Below are 25,202 nucleotides of genomic sequence, written 5' to 3' on the forward strand. Positions count from 1 at the left end.
TCCAACACTGCAATTCGACCTCACGTATCTACCCAAATCTAAAATGCTGTTGCATCAAATGCCAAGTGCCATTTGATTACTTGTTCCAAGAGTTTTCCATATCCTTGGCCCAAAGCACACCACACACCCGCAGGAGAGAGCTACAGGTAGTCACATACTTGATTGATTTGATCCATTCTTCTTTCTCCTCGGGGGTTGGCGCTGATATTCGATAAACAACGTGGTTCCCTTCGACCACTCGGCCATCCGCTTCGGTCTTGCAGGCTTTGATCACCTGGCCTTTGTGACTGGGATTGAAAAGCTCAAAGCAGTTCTGCAGAGGGAAAAAGAAAAGACAGCATTAGAGCCACAGGTCACAAAAGCCAGCACGTCAGATCTCCAAGATCCAAGTGACTAATGATCCAAACAAAAGAGATTCTGAAGATGCTGGAAATCCAGAACAACACATACAAAATGATGGAAGACCTCAGCAGGTGAGACACCATCTATGAAGGGGAATAAACAGTTGACATTTTGGGCCAAGACACTTAATTGGGACTGGAAAGGAAGAGGGAAGAAGCCAGAATAAGAACGTGGAGGAGGGGAAGGAGTACATGCTGGCAGGTGAGAAGTGAGGGGTAAGGCGCGAGGGGACAAATGGAAAGGGCTAAAGGAGGAGGAATCTTTTATGTGAGGAGAGAGGGCCATGGGAGAAAGGGAAGAAAGAGGCACCAAAGAGAGGTGAGAAAGAAACAGAATGAGGAATGGAAAGAGAGAGGAGGGAGAATAATAGGGATCATTATCCCAGTGTCTGAAGGCAGCATGAACCACCAAAGCAGCTTGAGGATGTAACAAGACACATTCACACTGTAAGAATAACCAATGTGCAGGAAAGCTTACTTCAGGATGGGACAGATATCGAACCCCGTGAGACTGAAACTTTTCAAATTCTGAAAGTCCTAGATAAAGAGACCCAAGTTCTGAGAGCTTACTGGAGATTTATTTTTAAAATAAAAGACACTGTCTGCAGGAATAATGTTTAATTGAACATTAATGCTGCAATTTATTAAGGATATCTGTGGAAGATGAATCAAAGTGGGACCATGGGGTAAAAGCCAGCTATTCAAGGACCTGCCGGAGTTTCAAAGTTTACCCAGAGAGCGAGGTCTCGTGTTATGTAGAGAGTCATAGAGCACTACAGCACAGAAACAGGCCGTTCAGCCGAACTGTTATTCTACCTAGTCCCACTGACCCAGACACAGACCATATCACTCCATACCTCTCCCATCCATGGACTTATCCAAACTTTTCTTAAATGTTGAAATCAACCTCACATCCATCAATTCCACTGGCAGCTCTTTCCACACTCTCACCACCCTTTGAGTGAAGAGGTTCCCCTTAAATATTTCACCTTCCATTCTCATCCTCAGAGGAAAATGCCTGTTTGCATTTACCCTGTCTATACCCCACATAATTTTGTATACCCCTATCAAATCTCCCCTCCTTGTCCTACACTCCAGGGAATAAAGTCTTAGCCAATTCAGTCTTTCCCTACACCTCAAGTCCCAGCAACATCCTTGTAAACTTTCATTGTGCCCCTTCAATCTTATTGATATCTTTCCTACAGGAAGTTGATGGGACCAGGTTGAATAACAGTCCAGCATGGACTAGATGGGCCGAAGGGCCTGTTTCTGTGCCGCGTGTTCTATGACCACGGCCCAGATGACACATTACTCATAACTCAATACCAGGAGGGTTAGCACAACACTATTACAGGTCAGGGCATTGGAGTTCAGAGTTCAATTCCAGCAAGTTTGTGACTTCCTTCCCACATGTACATGGGTTTCCTCCTACAGTCCAAAGGCGCATTGGTTATAGTATATTGTCCTGTGATTAGGCGAGGGTTAAATCGGTGGATTGCAGGGCAGCCTGGCAAAAAGGGCCTGTTCCACACGATATCTCCAAATAATATAAAATAAAATTACTCACTGGCTTTCGAGGATCCTCTACTTCACGGATGCTTAGATTCTCCAAAGGGATTATTCCTCGAGGTTCTTTGTCCTGAGGTTAAAAATACTTATTTTAGCAACTTGATAGGCAAATTCCAGTCACCAGTGGCATGGTCCCACAAATCTCACTTAACCAATGCAGACCCAAGCACTGGGGAGCTCACAGGATGCACTCCATGCAGCAGCAGCCTCACCCCACACCAGTAACAGACTGGTCAAACACCTCCACGGTCCTGCCCCGCAGGCGACACCAACCAACGTCTTGTACACCTCTATCAAGTCACCTCTCACCCTCCTCTCCAAAGAGAAAACCCCTAGTTCGCTCAACCCATCCCCATACAGCAGGAATAAAAATGAAAGATTTAAGAAGTTCTCTTATCTCAGTGTTGTAAGTAATTCGAGGCATAGTTCAAGTGGACAGTCATACACTTATCCCATGGTGTTAATTGCTAACACAAAGGGAACATAATTTTAAGGTGATTAGAGGTGGTAGAGGCAGATACATAAGGTACATTTAAGAGATTCTCATATAGGTACATGGCTGATAAAAATTGGAGGGGTACGTGGGAGGGAAGTTAAATTGATCTTGGAGTACGTTCAAAGGTTGGTACCGTGCCTGTATTGTGGGAGAAGTAATCTGGGGTAAGTATTGGTACTAAAAGAACAAAAGCATTCACGAAATGCTGACTGCAGAGTCAACATCGTTTACATGGACGTTTGAACTGATATAAATAAATTTGATACAATAATGCTGTGCGTTTTGAATTAACTAGGATCTGGGTGGCCATTTACCTAACCTAAGGCCGTTTGAGGTAAAGGTTCAAATCCGCTGCTCTCTGTAAAAAGTGTGTGCATCCTCCCCGTGACCATGAGGGTTTCCTCCAAAGACATAAGGATTAGTAAGTTGTGAGCATGCTATGCTGGTGTCAGAGGCTGGCAACTCTTGTGGGCTGACCCTAGCACAATCCTCAGACTGAGTTGGTCACTGTACACTCTGGCCGTTTTGTTACGTACCTCTTGTACCTAAAAAAGTGGCCACTGAGTGTATGTTTGTAGTCTTCTGCTGCTGTTGCCCATCTACTTCAAGATTGAATGTGTTACACTTTCAAAGATACTCTTCTGCATACTGCTGTTGCAATGCATGGTTATCTGAGTTTCTGTCGCCTTCCTGTCAGCTGGAACCAGTCTGGTCATTCCCTTCTGACCTCTCTCATTAACAAGGCATTTTGCCCACAGAACTGCCACTCACTGGCTGTTTTGTTTTGTTTCCCACACCATTCTCCATAAACTCTAGAGACTGTTCTGTGTGAAAATCCCAAGAGATCAGCAGTTTCTGAGATACTCAAACCACCCCATCTAGTACCAACAACCGTTCCACAATCAAAGTCACTTGGATCACATTTCTTCCCCATTCTGATGTTTGGTCTGGACAACAACTGAACCTCTTGACCATGTCTGCATGCTCTTTTGCATTGAGTTGCTGCCACATGATTGGCTGATTAAATATTTGCATTAACAAGCAGATGTAGCTAATAAAGTGGTCACTGAGTGTACGTGTTGAGTTACCTGTGACAAATAAAGCTAATATCTCTAAACCACCATGACCGAGTAATAAACGAGTATGCATCTCACATGAGTATGTGTAGATTGTTTCCAATTAAAATAAAACATGCATTAAGTATTTAATTATTCATTGGTGGATGAACCAATGAGACAATGTAGTTTCCTTATGAAGATATTAAGTTTAAAAGCTCCGTGCATTCAAGATGATAGAGTGTTAGGAGACTTACTGTTGTGTACTCAAAGTAATAGAGACAGTTATCTGTCAGAATGAACCATCGCCGCTTCCACGTTTTAACTCTTCCTCCTAAAGTGGGCAAGTTTGAAAAGAAGAAATAGCATGAAACTTGCTCGTCCTTTTATACACTTTATGTATATATTAAGGATGACTAATACAATCCACCCACACATTATTTAAAAGCCCCAAGAATTCCTGTTCTAACGTTCCATCTGTTTAAATGATCCTTCGTGGTATCGGCCTATTTATCTCCCCTCATTTCCCACACAAAGTACAGACAGGAATGAGCTGGGTTTTTTTCTGGAATGAGGTTTAATTTCTTTCTCATGTTGGTCACTCGGCTCTACGAAGGATGGTTACAACAGTAAAGATGAGAGAGTGGAATGAGCTGCCAGTGGAAGTGGTGGATGTGCATTTGATTTCAACGTTTAAGATAAATTTGAAAGGAAAGGGTATGGAGGGCTATGATACGGGTGCAGGTTGAAGAGGCGAGGCAAAGTAATAGTCTGACACTGACTAACCCTGTGCTGTAATGTTCTGTGACTCTATGACAGCTAAAACTAATTCAAATCTCAAGGTACTTTAAAGGTCAAGTCATCGGGTATATTTAAAGCAGGTTGAGTGGTTCTTGATTAGTAAGAGTGTCGAAGGCAGGAGAATGGAGTTGACAGGGATAATAAATCTGCCATCAAAGGCAGAGTAGATGGGCCGAATGGCCTAATTCTGCTTGGGTCTTATGGTCTTGTTCTCATCTCCCCAATCTTTATCTCAGAGTCGAGTCGGAGATAAATGATTCCTAAACTGGATAAATAAACAGAGCAATTGTTTACAAATCTGGCGATGTGGAATACTACAGCACGAGGAATGGCACTTGTGCTGGCTGAGCCTCTGAGGAGCCCACAGCCCTGCAGAAATTCAGCTTTGATTCTTCAGGAATGAATGGCAGAGTGACGCCGCTGCTGTCTTTGTGGAGTTTGCATCTTCTCTCCCTGTGACCCTGGGTGCTCCAGTTCCCTCCCACATCCCCACGACCTACGGGGTCAGTGGATGAATTGGCCGCTGTAAATTGCCCCCCCACCAGCCCCGTGTGTAGGTGGGGAGTAGCAGCTGAGGGAGTTGGTTGGTGGGAATGGGGGGGGGGGGTGATAAAATAAGATTAATATAGAATTGTTGTAAATGGGAGGTTGCTGGTCAGTACAGACTCGGTGGGTTGAAAGGCCTGCTTCTGTACTGTATCTCTTTACAACTCTGTCTGGTTCCACCACCCTTACGTGCAGTATGCTTACTTTTAATGTAAAAACATTCACCCATGTACAGTACCTAGAACACCACATCACAGTACAGGCCCTTCGAACCACGATGTTGTGCTGACCTTTCAGTCTAACATCAATCTAACCCTTCTCTCCTACATAACCCTCCATTTTTCTATCATCCATGTGAAACTAAGAGCTTCTTAAATGTCCCTAATGTATCTGCCTCGACCACACCCCTGGCAGAGTTTTCCACACGTTCACCACCCTCTGTGTAAAAAACCTACCTCTGACATCCTTTCCTACAATCACCTTAAAATTATTCTCTCTGCTGTCAGATATTTCTGCCAAAAAATTGTACTTCTACTCGATCTATACCTCTTATTATCTTGTACACCTCTATCAAGTCACCTCTCATCCTCCTTTGCTCCAAAGAGAAAAGTTCTAGCTCACTTAACCTCTCCTGATGAGATGTGCTCTCAAATCCAGGCAGCACTGGCATAAATATGCTTTACATAGAGTGTTACAGCACAGAAACAGGCCTTTTGCCCATCAACCTGCAACCAGGCCATAACCCTCCATACCCCTCCCATACTTGTATCTATCCAAATTTCTCTTAAAGGTTTGAGATCAAACCCGTATCTGCCACTTCCACTGGCAGTTTGTTCCACACTCTCACCACCCTCTGAGTGAAGTAATTTCCCCTCATGTTCCCCTTAAACATTTCACCTCTCACCCTTAACCCATGTCCTCTAGTTCTAGCCTCACATAAGCTCAGTGGAAAAAGTTTGCTTGCATCTCTAAACTATCTTAATGTAGTGTAGTAGGTAGTGCTCACAGATGTTGGCAGGTGTAACAGCTTTCAAAATGTACACACTTTGAGCACCTCTCCCTGCTCCAAGGAGTACCATCACAGCTTCTCCTGGTATAGCACAGACCCCAAGTATGCTGCCCAGTGTTGTTAACCCTCTCTCCAAGGTTTAGAAAGTGTGGTGTTACTCCAGCAGTTCAAACAGCCCTTTAACAGTTTAACGTGTCCTTTTCCCACTTTCTTACTTATCAAGCCGAGGAGTTTGTGTAACTGCCCACAGGCTATTCACATGATTTTTAAGGTCTCAGCAAGACTACAACCTAATAAGCAGAAATCCAACTGTTGAAAGTAAAATACAGGAAAGCTGTTTGCAACCAGACCTGATGAATGGCAATTTCCTTAATGCCAACCTGTTAACCTATTCCAAAATCAATTCCAATATCAAAATCAAGCCCCTCCTCTTTACATAACCATCCATTTTTCTATCATCAATGTGCCATGAGTCTCTTACACATCCCTAATGCATCTATCTCTACCATCAATCCTCGTAGTGCCTTCCACACACCCACCACTCTCTGCGTAAAAACTTACCTCTGACATGAAATAAGAGGCCTACAGAGACTGTATGTTTCCTATAATGGGGGAGCCTTGGACCAGAGGCACAGCCTCAGAACTGAAGGAAGTCCCTTTAGAACTGAGATGAGGAGGAATTTCTTTAGCCAGAGGGTGGATTCATTGCCACAGTCAGCTGTGGAGCCCACAAGTCACTGGGTATACTTGGAGAGGAAGTTGATAAGTTCTTGATTAGTAAATGTGTCGAAGGTTACGGGAAGAAGGCTAAGAGGTTGAGAGGGATAATAAATCAGTCATGGTGGAATGGTGGAGCAGATTTGATGGGCCAAATGGCCTAATTCTACTTCTATGTCTTCTGTGTCTCTGTGACCTCAGAAATGACACACAATTTTCTAATCCTCCCATTCCCAGAGTAACATGCAAATTAAATTTTTCTAGTGAATCTATTTGATATACTTAACTTTATGTTAGAAAAAGTCAGATAAGGAGACTGTTCTATAAAGCTATTGACTTTTCTCTACCAGCAAGATCTGTCAGAAAGCAATTTTTGATTGTGGTTAATTAGGCAAGGCCTGTATTAGGTTTAGTGGATCAGAAAAGAGCTGGTTAAAACATACGGCTCATCGTACAAGCAGCTTTAATTCCGAACATTACCAGCTGCAGCTACAAGTTAACTATGCTTTTCAACACCAGAGCTGAAAGAATTGACAAGGAACAAATTGTTGGGTGAAGTGCCAGCTGCAAGTTATTGAGGGATTGCACTTCTTTTGTTTAAAACAGAATTTCTCACCTCCCGATGTAATGTTTCCCCCATCGTTCTCACTGGGGCCAAGTGGAGATAATAATGTGCCCTTTATTGTCTGGTTAGCACACTTCACCACCGTACTGACATAGTATTAGTGGGAGCTGGTATTACAGACCATTAAGTCCACAAGACATAGGAGCAGAATTAAGCCATTCAGTCCATCAAGTCTGTTCTGCCATTCCATCATGGCTGATCCCAGATCCCACTCAACCCCATACACCTGCTTTCTCACCATATCCCTTGATGCCCTGACCAATCAGGAAACTATTAACTTCCGCCTTAAATATACACACAGACTTGGCCTCCACCAAATTACGTGACAAAGCATTCCACAGATTCACCACTTTCTGGCTAAAAAAATTCCTCCTTACCTCTGTTCTAAAAGGTCGCCCCTCAGTTTTGAGGCTGTGCCCTTTAGTTCTGGAAACATCCTCTCTACATCCACCCTATCTTGTCCTTTCAGTATTCTGTAGGTTTCAATGAGATTCTCCAGTATTCTTCTGAATTCCAGTGAGTACAGGCCCAAAGCTGCCAAACGCTCCTCATATGTTAATCCCTTCATTCCCAGAATCATCCTCTGACAAACAATGTGAACCTCTTCTGGACGCTCTCCAATGACAATGCATCCTTTCGAGATACGGGGCTCAAAACTGTTGACAATACTCGAAGTGCAGCCTGACTAGTGTCTTATAAAGGTTCAGCATTATTTCCTTGTTTTTTTTATTCTATTCCCCTTGAAATAAATGCCAACATTGCATTTGCCTTCTTTACCACAGACTCAACCTGTAAACTAACCTACTGGGAGTCTCACATGAGGACTCCTAAGCCTCTCTGCACCCCGATGTATGAACCTTCTCCCCATTTAGATAATTGCACTATTGTTCCTTTTACCAAAATGCATTATCGTGCATTTCCCAACACTGTATTCCATCTGTCACTTTTTTGCCCATTCTTCTAATCTAAGTCCTGCTGCAATCACATTGCTTCCTCAGCACTACCTACCCCTCCACCTATCTTCATATCATCTGCAAACTTTGCCACAAAGCCGTCAATTCCATTATGCAAACCACTGACAAACAATGTGAAAAGCAGCGGTCCCAATACTGACCCCTGAGCAACAGCACTAGGCACTGGCAGCCAACCAGAAAAGGCTCCTTTTATTCCCACTCGCTACCTCCTGCCTGTCAGCCATTCCTCTATCTATGCCAGTATCTTTCCTGTAACACCATAGGATTTTATCTTGTTAAGCAGCCTCATGTGTGGCACCTTATCAAATGCCTTCTGAAAATCCAAGTAAATGATATACACTGCCTCTCCTTTGTCCAGCCTGCTTGTTACTTCCTCGAAGAACTCTAACAGGCAAGATTTCAGTACAGGAATAGAAAATTACTGAGGCTTTCTCAGGCACTGGTCTGGCCGCACTTGGAATATTGTGAGCAGTTTTGGGCCACTTATCTGAAGAGGGATGTTCTGGCATTGGAGAGGGTCCAGAGGGGGTTCCCATAAAAATTATTCCATGAATGAAAGGGTTAACCTATGAAAAGTGTTTAATGGCTCTGGGGCTGTACTCACTGGAGCTTAGAAGAACGAGTGGGACTCTCATTTAAATCTATTGAACACTGAAAGGCCTACATAGAGTGGACATGGAGAGGATGTTTCTTATAGTGGCAGAGTCTCGGACCAGGGGCTTGTCCTCAGAACAGAGTGATAACCCTGTAGAACAGAGGTGAGGAGGATTTTCTTTAGTTAAAGGGTGGTGAATCTGTGGAATTCTTTGCCACAGGTGTCTGTGGAGGCCAAGTCACTGGTTTATATTTAAAGTGATAGATTCTCGATTAGTAAGGGTGTCAAAGGTAACGAAGAAGGCAGGAGAAAGGGGTTGGGAGGGATAATAAATCAGTCATGATAGAATGGCAGAGCTGTCTCGATAGACCAAATGATCTAATTCTGCCCCTATGTCTTATGGTCTAATTGTAAAGCAGGCAAGCATTTTATTAATTTTTTTCTGATGATTGCCAAGAGGAGATGTTTTGAAGATTGTGTACCTCGGTAATGTCAAGCTTTGTGAATTTATATTTTAATTTAGTTTAGAGATACAGCACGGTAACAGGCCGTGCCACCCAATTACACCCATGTGACCAATTAACCTACTCGCCCGCATGTTTTTGGACTGTGGGAGGAACAGAGCACCCAGAGGAGACCCACGCACTCACAGGGAGAACGAACAAACTCCTCGAGTTGAATCCTGGTTGCTGGTGCTGTAAAGCCGTGCGCTAACCACAACACTACTGTACCACCCACAATTCCAGGAAGTATTGCAGAGCTAACAAGGAATTTATAATCGCAGGAGGCACCTCACAACAACATTTTCTTGCTTTTCAGAACAAAGAAAGAGGGGGGCAAAGTAAAGCAGTGCGACAGACATGAGGATGCGGAAGATCTCCGAGTACGTACCTCCTAACGCAGAGGAAGCAGAGACAGCCAGTCAGAGAACAGAAAGGTGACAGGTCATAGGTCATAAGGAAAACAAGAAGGCACATTTAAGCCAATTTTATAAAATAAAAGCCACAGCAAACAAACACACAAACCAATAGGAAAATCACAAGTAATGCAAGAAAAATAAAGCCGTGCATAAATTATAATTTTTTGAGGATGCCTCACTGTTGGAACCACACCGCATTCAGTATCGTAACAGAAATCGAGGGGTTAATACACAGTTCTGAACCTATAGACTAACTTTCAAGGACTCCACAACTCACGAGTCTACAACTCATGTTCTCAGTATTATTTGTTTTATATTTGCACATTGGTCGTTTGTCAGTCTTTGTCTATGTGTAGCTTTTCAAATATTTTATTGTATTTCTTTATTTTCCTGTAATTGTCTGTAATAAAACAAATCTCAGGGTAGAGTATTGTAATGTATATGCACTTTGATAATAAATTTACCTTGACTTTGTTTTGTGAATGAGATTCAAGCCTCAATATTTAATAAGAATAAATCATCATGACTGAAATATGGCATTCTTACAGTGGACAGACTGAGCACAATTTCTTCCAACCCAAATCCTGACCCACCTGGAACAAATTGGAGGTTATAGGGTCACAGAGCCCATCTCATCCATGCTGTGTTTCCCAGTGAACTAGTCCCATCTGCCCTCATTTGACCCATAGTCCCTAAGTCTCCTCTATCCTCTACTGATCTAGATGGCCTTTAAATGTTGCTGATACACTCTACCGCAAGCACTATTTGTTTATTTATTTTATTTAGAGGTACAGGGCAGAACAGGCCCTTCCAGCCCAATGAGCCACACCAACCAGCATTCCACCTATTTAACCCTAGTTTAATCTGAGAAGAATTTACAATGACTAATTAACCTATTAACTAGTACATCTTTGGACTGTGGGAGGAAACATATGCACTCACAGGAAAGACATACAAACTTCTTCCAGCTGGTGTTCAAACTCCAACACCCCAAGCTGTAACAGTGTCACGCTAACCACCATGTTACTGTGGCGCCTCATCCAAATACACACTTTGTGTGAAGAAGCTGCCCCCGATGTCCTTTTTAAAACTTTCACTACTGATTTAAAACCTATCGCCTCTTTTTTTAAAGCACTCATGTCTCTGGGGAAAAGACTACAGTACTGTGCAAAAGTCTTAGGCATATATATACAGCTAGGGTGCCTAAGACTTTTACACAGTACTGTATTTGTCAATGTGGAGTGGAGAGTGAGTTTGTACATCAGGCAGGAGCAGAGGATGTTGGAAATGGTGAGGGTGGATCACCGCGGGAGGGTGTGGGATAGTTGGCAGAGGAATGCCGGGGCTGGGGTGGCGCGGGTGTAAACACACCCAACCCTGTGACCGCAGGAATGTCTCTGTGGTGCTTCTCGCTCCCTTCCTGTTTTCCCAACATTGATTCCCCTTTCCGTGCCTCCTTCCCACGCTCAGTCTACAATAGAGACCCATAACAGAAACAGGTTTATCATCACTCACATGTCATGAAATTTGTTTTTGTGGCAGCAGTACAGTGCAATACATAAGTTACTACAGAACTATACAAAACTTTTAGGCACCCTAGCAATATATATTTGCCTAAGACTTTTGCACTGTACTGTCTCTGCTTTCACCTTGCCTTTGCCCCTCATGATCTTATATACCTCTATCAGGTCACTTCTCAACCTCCAACATGTCTATGAAATCTCTTCTCAGGCTTCCAAGTCCAGGCAACATCCTGGTAAATATTTCCTGTGGAAGACATAAAATGCTAGGGGAACTCAGAAGGTCAGGCAGCATCTATGCAGAGGAATAAACAGTCGAGTTTTTGGGCCGAAACCCTTCATCAGTCTTTCCAGCACGCTGAGAAGTGGATCATAGTTGCTTGTTTCTGGACCTATCAGGTTTGATTTCACTGAAGGTGCTTTTCACCTCTAATTAGATCGATTCCAAATAAAAAAATCTTGGAAAAATATTATACATTGCTGCCTGAAACACCATTTTTTGAACATTGCAATCTGCTTTAAAGCCATTAAATTTATATCTGAATTTTAACAGTCTCAAAAGGCAAGTTGTGAAACAACGGTTATTCATGGCAAAGCTGGTATTCATTACTTATCCCCTTTAGCCAGAGAAAAGGAGGCAACAAGCCAGTTCTTAGAATACTGCAGACCACCTGAAAGTCTCCCACACTACAGTAATTCCAAACCAGCAGCAGTAAGGATATTAAATATGACCTAACTTCACAGAACAGTACAGTGTAAGAACAGGCCCTTCAGCCCACCATGTTGTGCCAAACTAATCAAAGCGGTTAGCGCAACGCATCACAGCGCCAGTGACCTGGGTTCAATTCTCACCACTGACTGTAAGGCACTTGTATGTTCTCCCTGTGATGGTGTGGGTTTCCTCCGGGTGCTCAGGTTTTCTCCCACATATGAGTTAGTAGGGTAATTGGTCATATGGGTGGGATTGGGCAGCATGGGCTCGTTAGGCCAGATTGGCCTGTTACTGTGCTGGATCTCTAAATAAACGCCAAACTAAACTATTCCCAATGTCCACATCCCTCCATTCTCCGCACATAGAATGAAGCATTGGGAGATGGTTGGGCCTAGGGCACAGTCTTGAAGAATTCCTGCAGCAAGCTACGACCCCAACCGTTTTCCCCTTGATGACTTGAAGTGCCCGTTACTATGCTGTAACTCTAAATTTAAAAAAAAGTTAAACTGACAAACAACAGTACTGTAAATTAAATGCCAGGGCTTACTTGACAGTTTCACTCTTCTACTACAATATATGATAACAGTGAACTGTCAGGCCAGCAGAAAAACATCATTGGCTACAGTCTAACATCACTGCAGGACTTGGAACAGGGGAAAAAGACAGGCAGACTCTACCCCCACCCAGTAAACTGTGTTTTCCAAAAGCACTATAGGGCTTTTAAAACAAAAACTACACACCATCCTGAAAGTTTCTTCCCCCAGGCCGTTAATCTGATCAACCATTATAGATAGAGGGGGAAGGGGTGGGGGGGGGGTCTATCTGTTACCTCAGTCACTGCATTGTAACCACTTTTTATAATGCTCTTTACATTGTAAATACATGGATTTATTCTATATCCGTACTTTAATCTTTAACTTTATTTTTACATAATTCTTTATTCTTTATTGAATGTTGTTTTTTGCTGCATGCCCCGCATTGACTAACACACCACACCAAATTTCTAATACATATAAATGTATATGGCGGATAAAGTTGACCCTTGATCTTTTGTGTAAAGGCAATGCCAGCATGGAGGAAATGGGCCGAAGGGCCTTATTTCTGGGCTAGAGGGCTCTATGACTCTATAACCATAACTCAGCAGCACAACTAAAGCATGAAGATGGGAGCCCATAAGATGAACCCAAACACCACCACACACCAGTTCACAACACCAACTGACAGTACTGTGGCACTGGGAACAACCCCTGCATAAAGCAGAAATATTCCTGAGATGTACCTAAATGAGAGGGATGTATGCATTTTTGAGATCCCAGGGGCATCCCAGAAGTCTTGCAGCCACTGAATATCTTTCTGAAGTTTAGACATTGTTTTTAATCAGGATTAAGTATTGCAGGGAAAAGGCTGCAGAATGGGCTTGGAAAAAATAATCAGCCATGACTCAATGTTAGAGCAGACTCAATGGGCCAAATGGCCTAAATGTGTTCCTGTGGGAAACATAGCAGGTGGTGCACAGCAAGATCCCAAAGCAATGCCCAGGAATCTTTAACGTGGTCATGTTCCCTGAGAGTTAAACGCTGGCCAGGACGGAGGACAAGCTCTTAAGAGCAGAAAGAGCAAGCAGGCTGAATTCAGTGTATTTGTGATGAAGGATGAATGCAGCAATATAGCACGTCTACATCAGCCTACGTTATGTACACAAGCCTCAGTGCCAAGAGTGGCTGAGAGACGATCTCAAAGACGTTTATAAGATTATGAAAGGCAAAGATTGAGTAGACAGACAGTATCTTTTTCCTGGGGTTGAAATGTCTAATTCCAGAGGGAATGTATATAGGGTGAGAGGGGACAATTTCAAAGGATATATGAAGGGCATGTTCTTTTTTAAATGCAGAGAATGGTGAGTGCCTAGAGTTCACTGCTTGAGGTGGTGGTAGAGCCAGATACATTAGGGCCTTATAAGAAATGTTTGGATACACACACAAACCTGAGGGAAATAGAAGGATATGGTCATTGTGTTGGCAGAAGAGATTAGTTGACCATATGATTATTAATTTAAATGGTTTGGCATAACATTGTGCTGTACTGTTCTATGTTCTAATAGTGGTACCCACTACACTCCCCAGTCTGTTACAGTGGCATCATAAGTCCATCTCAGGCAACACCCATTAAATCTCCTTTTACTGCAGAACCTGTATAAGTCAAACTCACCTAGTTTTAGTAGCCAGCCTTCTCGGTCAGGGTTAAAAAACGTGTGGGTCAAATCATTTCCGTCGTCTTCTGGGATTTTGAAAGGCTCATTCTTAATACTATCATACAAGTTCTGCAGAAAGATAGAGAAAAGGGATTAGCACAAAACTAATAATATAAAAACACCACTTAACTGCTTTTAATTACAGTAATGGACACTCTTAAAGGACAGTACAAATCTTTCATTTGGAATTTGAATTAAACTTTTTTTCTTACATCCATCACATAAGGAGTAAAAATGTTTATGTTACATTTCCGTCTGAATGTGCAATGTACAAATTACAGTAATTTCTAATAAATAAGTTCTGTTGTAAGATATACAACAGAACAGTCAATATAGCTTAGAAATACAATTGTTTCAGTGTGAGGGCCTGGTGGAAGACATTGTCCCAAAGCCTGTTGGTCCTGGCTTTAATGCTGCGGTACAGTTTCCTGGATGGTAACAGCTGGGATTGGGGTGACTTGGGTCCCCAATAATCCTTTGGGCCCTTTTTTTTTTTAAACACACCTGTCTTTGTAAATGTCCTGAATAGTGGGAAGTTCACATCCACAGATGTGCTGGGCAGTCCACACCACTCTCTGCAGAATCCGGTGACTGAGGGAAGTACAGTTCCCATACCAGGAAGTGATACAGCCAGTCAGGATCCTCGGAATTGTGTCCCTGTAGAAAGTCCTTAGAATTTGGAGACATGTTGAAATGCATCAACCGTCTGGGGTGAAAGAGGCGCTGTTGTGCTTTTTTCACCACACAGCCAGTATGTACAGGCCACGTGAGGTCTTTGGTGATGTGGATGCCGAGGAACTTGAAGCTGTTCACCCTCTCAACCCCAGATCCATTGATGTTAATAGGGGCTATCCCGTCTCCATTCCTCCTGTAGTCCACAACCAGCTCCTTTGTTTTTGCGACATTGAAAGAGAGGTTGTTTTCTTGACACCACTGTGTCAGGTGTGTAAGGACTGGGTGTAGAGCTGTGGCTATTGCATCATCTGTCGACGGCTTGTGTCGGTAGGCAATTTGTGGGGGGGTTCCAGTGTGGGTGGTAGCATGCTGCAGATGTGGTCCATGACCAGCCTCTCAAAGTATTTGCATATTATAAAGGGTGCAGAGGAGATTTACCAGGATGCTGCCTGGACTAAAGAGCATGTCTTATGAGAATTAGAGTGAGATAAGTAGGGCGTTTCACTTTGGAGTGAAGGAGGATGAGAGGTGATTTGGCAGTGGTGTATAAGATGATAAAGAGGCATAGACAGAGGGGACACCCAAAAACTTTTTCCACTGGGTGGAAATGGCTAATAAGAGGGGACATAATTTTAGGCTGATTGGAGAAAAGTATATGGGGTTGTCAGATGTAAGTTTCTTTACACAGAGAGTGGTGGGCACGCAGAACTTGCTGCTGGGGTAGTGGTAGAGACAGATACTTTAGGGACATTTAAAAGGCTCGTAAGATAGGCACATGGATGATAGAAAAATGGGGGGGTTATGTGGAAGGGAAGTATTAGATTGATCTTGGAGGAGGTTATAAGGTCAGCATAGCACTGTTCACCCTTTTGGACGTTGGTAACAGAGAATACTGAGACTCTGATTCACTGGTTCATTGGAGAGACTGGTGTCAGGGGAGCTGCATTGCCTCAGTTGTTGCGTGGATAAGGCCCTTATCCCTCAGGGTCCCCTCTTGCAGCCGCCAAGGAAGGAGATGCCAGAGCTGGCTGTGTGTTGTTGGATTTTGTACTGGGTTGGGGGCTGCCCTCCAGTGTTCACTCAGTGAAAGATAAGCTGGAGTGTGGTCATCTGTAGCTACATTGGTGCAAGATAAAAAAGGGGCTCCAGGACAACATCTATAGGCCATGACACTCAGGGACTTGAGCTATATTGTTTTATATGTATATATTATTTATTGTGTAACTGTATGTCTTTCTTCGATTGGAATTAAGTGTACTATGTGTGCTGTGTGCGACTTGATACTGTGGTTTTGTACCTTGTCCCCAGAGGAACACGGTTTCATTTAACTATATTCATCTGTATAGTTGAATGACCATTAAACTTGAACAAACTTGATTTAGGAACTCCGAGCAGTGCCAGCTCAGCTGTCTGATAGAGGAAACAACTTCCTGATTCATGGAAAAGATTTCCCCAACAGCTACCCACTTCACAGCCCTTTACTGGGACAAAAAGGGGAAAATGTTCTACTCAAGCACTCACCCTGAGTAACTCTTCTGGAAGGTCACCACCTTCATTGATGCCCCGGTTCATGGATATAAACCTTTCGACAGCAGGTTTGTCCCTAACGTTGGGGTTATGCAAACTTGTATTTAGCATAATTATGGCAAATGATAACACGTAGCATGTGTCTGTGGACAGCAAAAGTTAAACAGTTAAACACAATCCAAACATTCTTCTTCAATATTAATGCCACAAAGTTCAAAAGTTCAAAGAAAATTTATTATTAAAGTACATATATGTCACCTTATACAACCCTGAGATTCATTTCCTTGCAGGCACTCACAGTAAGTATAAAGAAGAAAAAAACAAAATAATCATAATAAATAAATAAGCAATAAATATCAGGAACATGAGATGAAGAATCCTTGAAAGTGAGTAATAGTTTAGTGGTGGGGTGTGTGAAGCTGAGTGATGGTTGAGGGGTAATAACTATTCCTGAACCTGGTGGTGTGAGTCCTGAGGCTCCTGTACCTTCTTCCTGATGGCAGCAGTGAAAAGAGAGCATGACTGGGTAGTAGGGGTGCTTAATAACAGATGCTGCTTTTCTGTGACAGCATTCTATGTAGATGTGCTCAATTGTGGGGAGGGCTTTACCCGTGATGGACTGGGCTGTATTCACTACTTTTTGCAGGCTTTTCCATTCAAGGGCATTGGTGATTCCATTTCATGCCATTTCAGGTCAATATACTCTCCACCTCACATCTACAGAAGTTTGTTAAGTTTTCGGTGACTTGCCAAATCTTTGCAAACTCCTAAGAAAGTAGAGGCACTGCCATGCTTTCTTTGCAATGGCACTTACATGCTGAACCCAGGACAGATCCTCTGAAATGATAATGCCAAGGAATTTAAGCTTTCTGATCCTCCTATGACAAAAGGCTCATGGAGCTTCGGTTTCCATCTCCTGTAGTTAATAATCATCTCCTTGATCGTGCTGACATTGAGTGGGAGGTTGTTGTCGTGGCACCACTCAGCCAGATTTTCAGTCTCCCTCCTACATGCTGATTTGCCACTATCTTTGATTTGGCCAACAGCAGTGGTGTCGTCAGCGAACATTAGATCTTTAGTACTGCGTCTGGACCAGATGCTTTCCATGGGTTTTCCCTCCTGAAGGATGCTCTCATGTCAACCCCAGAGACTGAAATGACAGGGTCATTGGGGCATGTGATTTCATGAAGGTGCCTCTATGTTTTGATGGTCAAAGTGAACATAAAAGACACAGCTCATTTCGGAGCAAAACCTTGTTGACACTACATCACTTAGTTTCACTTTGTAGGAGGTGATAGCAGAAAGACCCTGCCATAGCCATCGAACATCCTTCAGTGATTCAAATTGACTGTGTCACCAACTCAAACTTCTCCACCAAGCCAGCTTATTTAAGTCTGTACTGTTCTGCCCTGTAACTGCAGAGTTGTGGAAACAGCTCCACACATCACAGAAACCAGCCTCCCTTGATCGTTGGATTCTATCCATATTGTCTCTTAAAATAGCCAGCATATTCAAAGATCCCCACCCACCTCAGACATTCTCTCTTCTCCCCCTCTTCCCTCAGGCAGAAGATACAAACTCCTGAATACACGTACCGCTGGGCTAAGGACAGCTTCTGTCCCACAGTTGTCAGACTACGGAATGGTTCCTTAGTATGATAAGGTTGACGCTTGATCACACAATCTACCTCATTAGGGCCTTGCACCTTACTGTCTGCCTGCACTGCACTTTCTCTGTAGCTGTAGCACTTTATTCTGTACTCTGTTACAACTTTCCCTTGTACTACCTCAATGTATATGGGGTATAGGGGTGTCAGGGAGGGGTAGCACCTCTGATGGGGGAACATGTCGCGTCCTTTTCAGGGCAGTTAGTCCACCTTTGGTCCCCACCTGGCACTCAGCTCTCACCTGTGGCTCCCCGTAGCTGTTTACATGCGACAGCGGCCACACCCCGGGCAACGGCTTCGACAAGCCGGCTAAACCAGGTGAGGGTAGCCGACGGGTCTCAAACCCTCGGTGAGATAGGGAGTTGTCTATCCCAGCATGTGAAGACAGACTCCGGCGGATTGAGCTGGAAGGTCCAGCGGTCAAGAAGGCGGTCTCTGCAAGCGTCGTGGAACGTGTAGAGCAGGACAAGACACAGAAGATGTCCTGGTCATCCACTGTGCCTAGTCCCATCTCCAGCCGTCTAGACTCTGTCTTGCCACTGAACCCAGATGGGAATTGGGAAGAGAGAGTGAGGCTGACGCCGCGCAACTCTCCCTCACTTAGATCCAAATCACGCGCTAGTCTCGACACCATCATTATGGTGTCGAGGTCCTCATCGACGTCAACGATGGACGAACAACAACAACAATGTACTGTTGTAATGAAATGATCTGTATTCACAATTTATGCAGGACAATTGTTATACAAGTCTTTCACTCGGTACATGTAAAAAATATACCAATTTACAAATCAATCATGAACAATTGAATTACCAAACATTAAATATCAGATCCTGGGTGACATCTCAAAACAATTTGCAAAATGGAGCATCTCAATTTCATTAAACATTGCACATAGCATGTAAGAATGAACAAATGTATTCATTTCTGGTCACCTCACTATAGGAAAGGTTGTGGAAGCTTTAGAGAGGGTGCAGAGGAGATTTGCCAGGGTGCTGTCTGGATTAGAGAGCATGTCTTATGAGGATAGGTTGAGTGAGCTGGGGTTTTTCTCTCTGGAACAAAGGAGGATGAGAAGCGACTTGATAGAGGTGTACAAGATGATAAGAGGCACAGATCGAGTGAACAGCCAGAGACATTTTCCCAAGCGAGTAGTAGCTAATACAAGAGGATATAACTTTAGCAAGGGTTCCCAACATTTTTCATGCCATGGACCAATACCATTAAACAACAGCCTCTAGAGTTTACAGAGAATGGTGCAAAATCAAAAAAAATCCAGTGAACGGCAGTTCTGTGGGCAAAAACAACTTGTTAAGGAGGGAAATCAAAGGAGAATAGTGAAACTGGTTCAAGCTAACAGGAAGGCAACAGTAACTCAAATAACCACACATTACAACAGTGACGTGCAGAAGAGCGTCTCTGAACACACAACACGTCCAACCCTGAAGTGAACGGGCTGCAACAGCAAAGACTGCAAACACACGTACACTCAGTGGCCACGTTATTGGATACAGGAGGTACATAATAAAGTGGCCACTGGCTGTATTTAGAAAGGAAAAAAGAAATTTAATTGTATAAAGAGGCAAAGTTCAGAGAAACAAGTGAGGCTTCAGCTGCCACACTTCACACGAATGATTCTGAAGAAGTTGCTGGGTTAGAGGATATCCTGTTGAATGAACTTAACCCGAGTGGTCAAAGGTGCATGCACACCATTCTACAATAGCATTTATATTTCCTTTTCCGAAATTAGGGAAGTGATCCAGATGGAGAAATACAAAACCACAGGCAAACAAAGCGCAAGTAACAAGCTTCAAAACTAAATCAGTGTCTTCTTCTATTTTAATCTCCTCCCTGCCCCCTTCTCCATCCCCTCTGGGAGAGGATTTTTAGAGTAGAGTACTGTATTGTCACTGGTACTATTGTGGAGTGTGAACAAGATTGACTGTCCTGCTAAAGAGCAGACACTTCCTACCCTAGTTATTCAGCCTTCCTTAAGCTATCTACTCCCACGCTGGTACACAGGTGCTGGCTGACCTCTACAACTTCAGCGTCAGCAAATGCCCAGATTATCCACCACCCCACCCAAGGGGAAGTGCGCACTCAGATGTTTCAAGAGCACCACGGCCAAATGAATGGAGCAGAGGTAAGGGAAGGAACAGGGGGTAGAGGGCAGTGAGGAAGGTGCACTCTGTGTCAAGAGGAAGGCTGCAATATTGCTACAGATTGAATTATATTTATGTTTCTGAGAATACTTAAAGAAACCAAGGACTAAAATGGCCAAAAAGAATAACAGCAACTTCATAAAACTCTGGTTAGGACACATCTGGAGTTCTGGTCACTCCACTATAGGGAGGATGTTGAAGCTTTGGAGAGGGTGCTGAAGAGGTTTACTAGGATGCTGTCTGATTTAGAGCACATGTGCTATTGCAAGAGGCTGGATAAACAGCGCCGGAGACTGAGGAGAGATCTGATAGAAGTTTACAAGATTATGAGAGGCATAGATAGAGTGGACAAGAGAGTACTGGTTTCCCGGGGATGAAATGTCTAATACCAGAAAGGCATGCGTTGAAGGTGAGGGGGGATGTGAGGGGTAAATTCTTACTCAGACCATTGTGAATGCCTGGTATGGTGGTAAAGGCAAATACATTAGACGCTTTTAGACCATAAAACCATAAGATATAGGACCAGAAGTAGGCCATTCAGCCTATTGAGTCTGCTCCGCCATTCAATCATGAGCTGATCCAATTCTTCCAGTCATCCCCACTCCCCTGCTTTCACCCCATACCCTTTGATGCCCTGGAAAATCAAGAACCTATCTATCTCTGCCTTAAATACACCCAATGACTTAGCCTCCACAGCCGCTCATGGCAACAAATTCTACAGATTTACCACCCTCTCTGACTAAAGAAATTTCTCCACATCTCAGTTCTAAAAGGATGTCCTCAATCCTGAAGTCATGCCCTCGTCCTAGAATCCCCTACCACAGGAAATAACTTTGCCATATCAAATCTATTCAGCCCTTTTAACATTCAGAATGTTCCTATGAGTTTTTAAGAGACATTTGGATAGGCTCATGGATGTAAGGAGGATGGAGGGAAATGGATGTTGAGTAGGAAGGAGGGATTAGTGTTTGGGTGTTTTTGGTTTGCTTTTTAGGTGGTTCGGCACAACATTGTGGACCGAATTACCTATTCCTGTGCTGTACTGTTCTATGGTGATGTGACTTTAGCTAATCATTTCATTAAAAACTGCTTAATGCTTGACAATGAGAGTTAACTGAGAGTGCACAGATGATTACAAGCTATATTTATCTATGATACTTTATGGGGCAAAACACTTTGAAGAGGTATCCCAGGAACTTGTTAGAAAAATGGGCACCACGGTAGCACAGTGATTAGCGCGACAGTATTACAGCATGGGGTGTTGGAGTTCAGAGTTCAATTCTGGCACCGTCTGTAAGGAGTTTGTACATTCTTCCTGTAGTCGCATGGATTTCCACCCAGTGCAAAGACATACCCATTATTAGGTTAATTGGTCATTGTAAATTATCTTGTGATTAAGCTAGGGTTAAAAAAAGTATGTTCTTGGATGGTTAGACCAAAAGGGCCTGTTCCATGCTGTACCTCTGAATAAAAACTAATTAAAGTTTCCTTCTTCTTCAGCCCCATGTCTTTTCCACCTATCACCCCCCAACCTCTTTCTTCATCCCCCACCCACTAGTTTCACCTTGTAGCTTATCCTCATTCCCTTCCTCCCAACCTACTTATTCTGGCATCTAAGCCCTTCTTTTCCATTCCTGATAAAGGGTCTTGGCCCGAAACGCCGATTGTTTATTCCTTTCCATAGATGCTGCCTGACCTTCTGAATGTGTTGCTTGAGGTTAGATTGATCTTGGAGTAGGTTAAAAGGTCATCACAACATTATGGGCTGTAGGGCCTGTACTGTGCTTTAGTATTCTATGTCCTAATAAACAAAATTATGGGATGTATTTGTTGCCTGTAAATATAATTTTACCAACCTGTTGACTGGAAGACCCCTGGATTGCATTGGCAGTAACGCGAGGCAAATGCTTCCATCATACGGTCTATTTTCTGCGCCTCCCCTGGTAGTCTGAAGCTCCACAGAAACTGCCTGTCACAGAACAGCAGGAGAATCAGTTGCGAAACAACTTGTTCAATCAGCAGTGTTTAGTTGCTTGAGTTGAAGGGCAGAACCAGTGCCAAGGGCTTATTCATTGCTGTATGTTCTACGGATTCCATAGCGCACAACGTGAACAGCTCAAAGCTGCCAGTACACTGGGGCATTGTTTCTTGTACCACCATGTGATGATGGTTTTATAAAATAGGTTGAACGTGCCAAATAATGGAAGCTAATCTCTCCTGCTTCTTAGTACAGTTAGATACACATAACCCAAAGACAAGCATGTACCAAGTATTTTGTGAACCACATCACCCCAATGTCCCACCGTTTTTCTGGTGATGTAACACTGCAATTGTCAGTGGATTGCATTCATCTGCGACTGCTATAGTGCATGATAAGGACTGTTGCATGCTTGTTCTTGCAGAATCAGGGCTCCAAGACAACAACCTATGCACCATCAATCTAAAGGGCATACGACTCAAGGATTTGGGTTATATTTTTTTGTAATTGTATGTTTTTCTACTTGGCTATGCTGTGAAAGGAGGAGGGTTGGGCATGGGGCTAGCAACCCCATCCCATAAAAACCCAATACTGCAGAAATGCCAACAGAAGCTCACTCCAGAAGAAGATGGACTGCACCTGGGATAACTTAAAAGATTGACCCAGGACCTCAGTGGTTGGGAAGATGTTGGAGGCAATTGTTAAGGATGAGGTCTCAGGGTACTTGGAGACATGTGATAAAATAGGCCAAAGTCAGCATGGTTTCCTTAAGGGAAACTTTTGTCTGACAATCTGTTGGAATTCTTTGAAGAAATAACAAACAGGATAAACAAAGGAGAATCAGTGGGTGGTGTTTACCTGGATTTTCAGAAGGGCTTTGACAAGGTGCCACATAGGAAGCTACTTAGCAAGGTAAGAGCCCACGATATTACAAGAAAGATAGTAGAGGGCAGCCATCGACCCCAGGGAATCATAGGTTTGCGCCTCTGGTGGACTGTGTCCTCTCCAGGGTGCAAGCCTGGGCGGGAAGGTTTGAAGAACCGGCTGTTGCCCATGCAGTGGGTTCCCCCTCTCCATGTCACTGATGTAGCCCAAGGGAAGGGCAAGTGCCAATACAGCTTGGCACCAGTGTCATCGCAGAGGTTACCACAGTGAAGTGGTAAACAACATCAAATTGCCTTAGGGACCCCGGGTCCGTATTTCTTCCTCGGGGTTTACTCCCAAAGCCTTTCCGTGGGTGGGCATGGCCGCCAGGCAGAGGAGATTTAAAATCAGAGTTTCCCTTCTCCTAGGCGGGCTGCTGTCCAAGGCTGATGAGCTCCAAAGCAATAAAGATACCAGCATGGATAATACATTGGCTGACTGTCCGGAGGCAAGGAGTAGGAACGAAGGGAGTCTTTTCTGATTGACTGCTGGTGACTAGTGGTGTTCCACAAGGATCAGTGTTGGGACCACTTCTTTTCACATTCCATGTCAATACGAAGTTAGGTGTAGGGGCAGGTAGTGTTGAGGAAACAGGGAGGCTGAAGAAGGAGTTAGACAGATTATGAGAATGGGAAAAGAAATGTCAGGAAGCGTATGCTCATGAATTTTGGTAGAAGGAATAAAAACATAGATTATTTTCTAAATGAGCAGAAAACATAAAAATCTGAGATGCAGAAGGGACTTGAGAGTACTGTGCAGGATTCCCTAAAGTAGTGGTTTCCAACCTACAATCTACGGACCCGTCAGTTAATGACAGAGGTCCATAGCATAAAAAAGGTTGAGAACCCCACCTGAAAGGTTCACTTGCAGGTTGAGTCAGTAGTAAGGAAGGCAAATGTATTGTTAGCATTCATTTCGAGAAGACTAGAAAATAAAAGCAAGGATGTAATGCTGAGGCTTTATAAAGCACTGGTGAGGCCTCACTTAATGTATTGTGAGCAGTTTTGGGTCCCATATCTAAGAAAGGATGTGTTGACATTGGAAAGGGTTCAGAGGTTCACGAGAATGATTCCAGGAATGAATAGGTTAACATTTGAGGAGCACTTGTTTGCTCTGGGCCTGCACTTGCTGGAGTTTAGAAGAGTGATAGGGGATCTTATTGACACTGACTGAATGCTGGAAGGCCTACACAGAGTGGATCTGGAGAGGATGCTCCCTATAGTAGGCGAGTCTAGGACCAGAGGGCACAGCCTCAAAATAAGAGGACGTCTTTTTAGAATGGAGATAAGGAAACATTTCCTTAGCCAGAGGGTGGTGAACCTGTGGAATTCATTGCCATTGGTGGCTGTGGAGGCCAGGTCATTCAGTGCATTTAAGGTGGAGGTTGATGGGTTTTTGATTAGTTAGGGCATGACAAGTTACAGGGAGAAGGGAGGAGAATGGGGACGAGAGGGAAAATGGATCAGCCATGATGAAATGGTGCAGCAGACTCAACAGGCCAAATGGCCTAATTCTGCTCCTAGCTCTTGTGGACTCTGGCGAGCTGGTGGAGGCCTTGCCAATACGAGTGATGGGCGCAAGTAAGTATGTTTTACTGCTATCGTAATTATATGTGGTCTGTACTACATGAGACTGTTGGTATTGTGTTTAGCACCTTACCCTGGAGGAACCCTGTTTCATTTTGCGACACATGTATGGTCGAATGACAATTGAACTTAAACTTGTCTTCCAGGATTTGTTAACATGACATTGCCACACCTTACCCATAAACACAGGAGATTCTGCAGATGTTGTAAATCTTGAACACACACACACACACACACACACACTAATGTTGGAGGAACTCAACAAGTCAGGTAGCATCTATGGGGGGGAGGGGGGTGTGGGAATAAACAGCCATATCTGGTGCTCCTGGTGTGGCCTCTTCTACATCAGTCAGACTCAATGTAGATTCGGGGACTACTTCATCAAGGGCTTTCGCTCTATGCACTACAAAAGGTACCTGTACTGAAACGTTTGGATCCTCCAAGCAAACTTAATTTAATTTAATTTAGAGATACAGCACAGTAAAAGGCCCTCT

At 43.6% G+C, this 25,202-nt stretch overlaps 1 protein-coding gene across 1 annotated transcript in view; it reads right to left on the reverse strand.

Moving 5' to 3' along the window:
* Positions 1-25,202, reverse strand: part of cyth3a (cytohesin 3a) — a 118,944-nt gene that overhangs the window by 3,909 nt on the left and 89,833 nt on the right. The window contains exons 7-12 of the mRNA XM_063059390.1: positions 22,077-22,189; positions 16,387-16,535; positions 14,148-14,259; positions 3,779-3,855; positions 1,969-2,040; positions 159-313 (exon numbers count right to left, since the gene is read on the reverse strand). Of these exons, the coding sequence (XP_062915460.1) occupies positions 159-313; positions 1,969-2,040; positions 3,779-3,855; positions 14,148-14,259; positions 16,387-16,535; positions 22,077-22,189 (678 nt within the window). The remainder of the gene's footprint in view (positions 1-158; positions 314-1,968; positions 2,041-3,778; positions 3,856-14,147; positions 14,260-16,386; positions 16,536-22,076; positions 22,190-25,202) is intronic.

Source organism: Mobula hypostoma, chromosome 9 (assembly GCF_963921235.1).
Source record: "Mobula hypostoma chromosome 9, sMobHyp1.1, whole genome shotgun sequence".
Taxonomy (NCBI): domain Eukaryota; kingdom Metazoa; phylum Chordata; class Chondrichthyes; order Myliobatiformes; family Myliobatidae; genus Mobula; species Mobula hypostoma.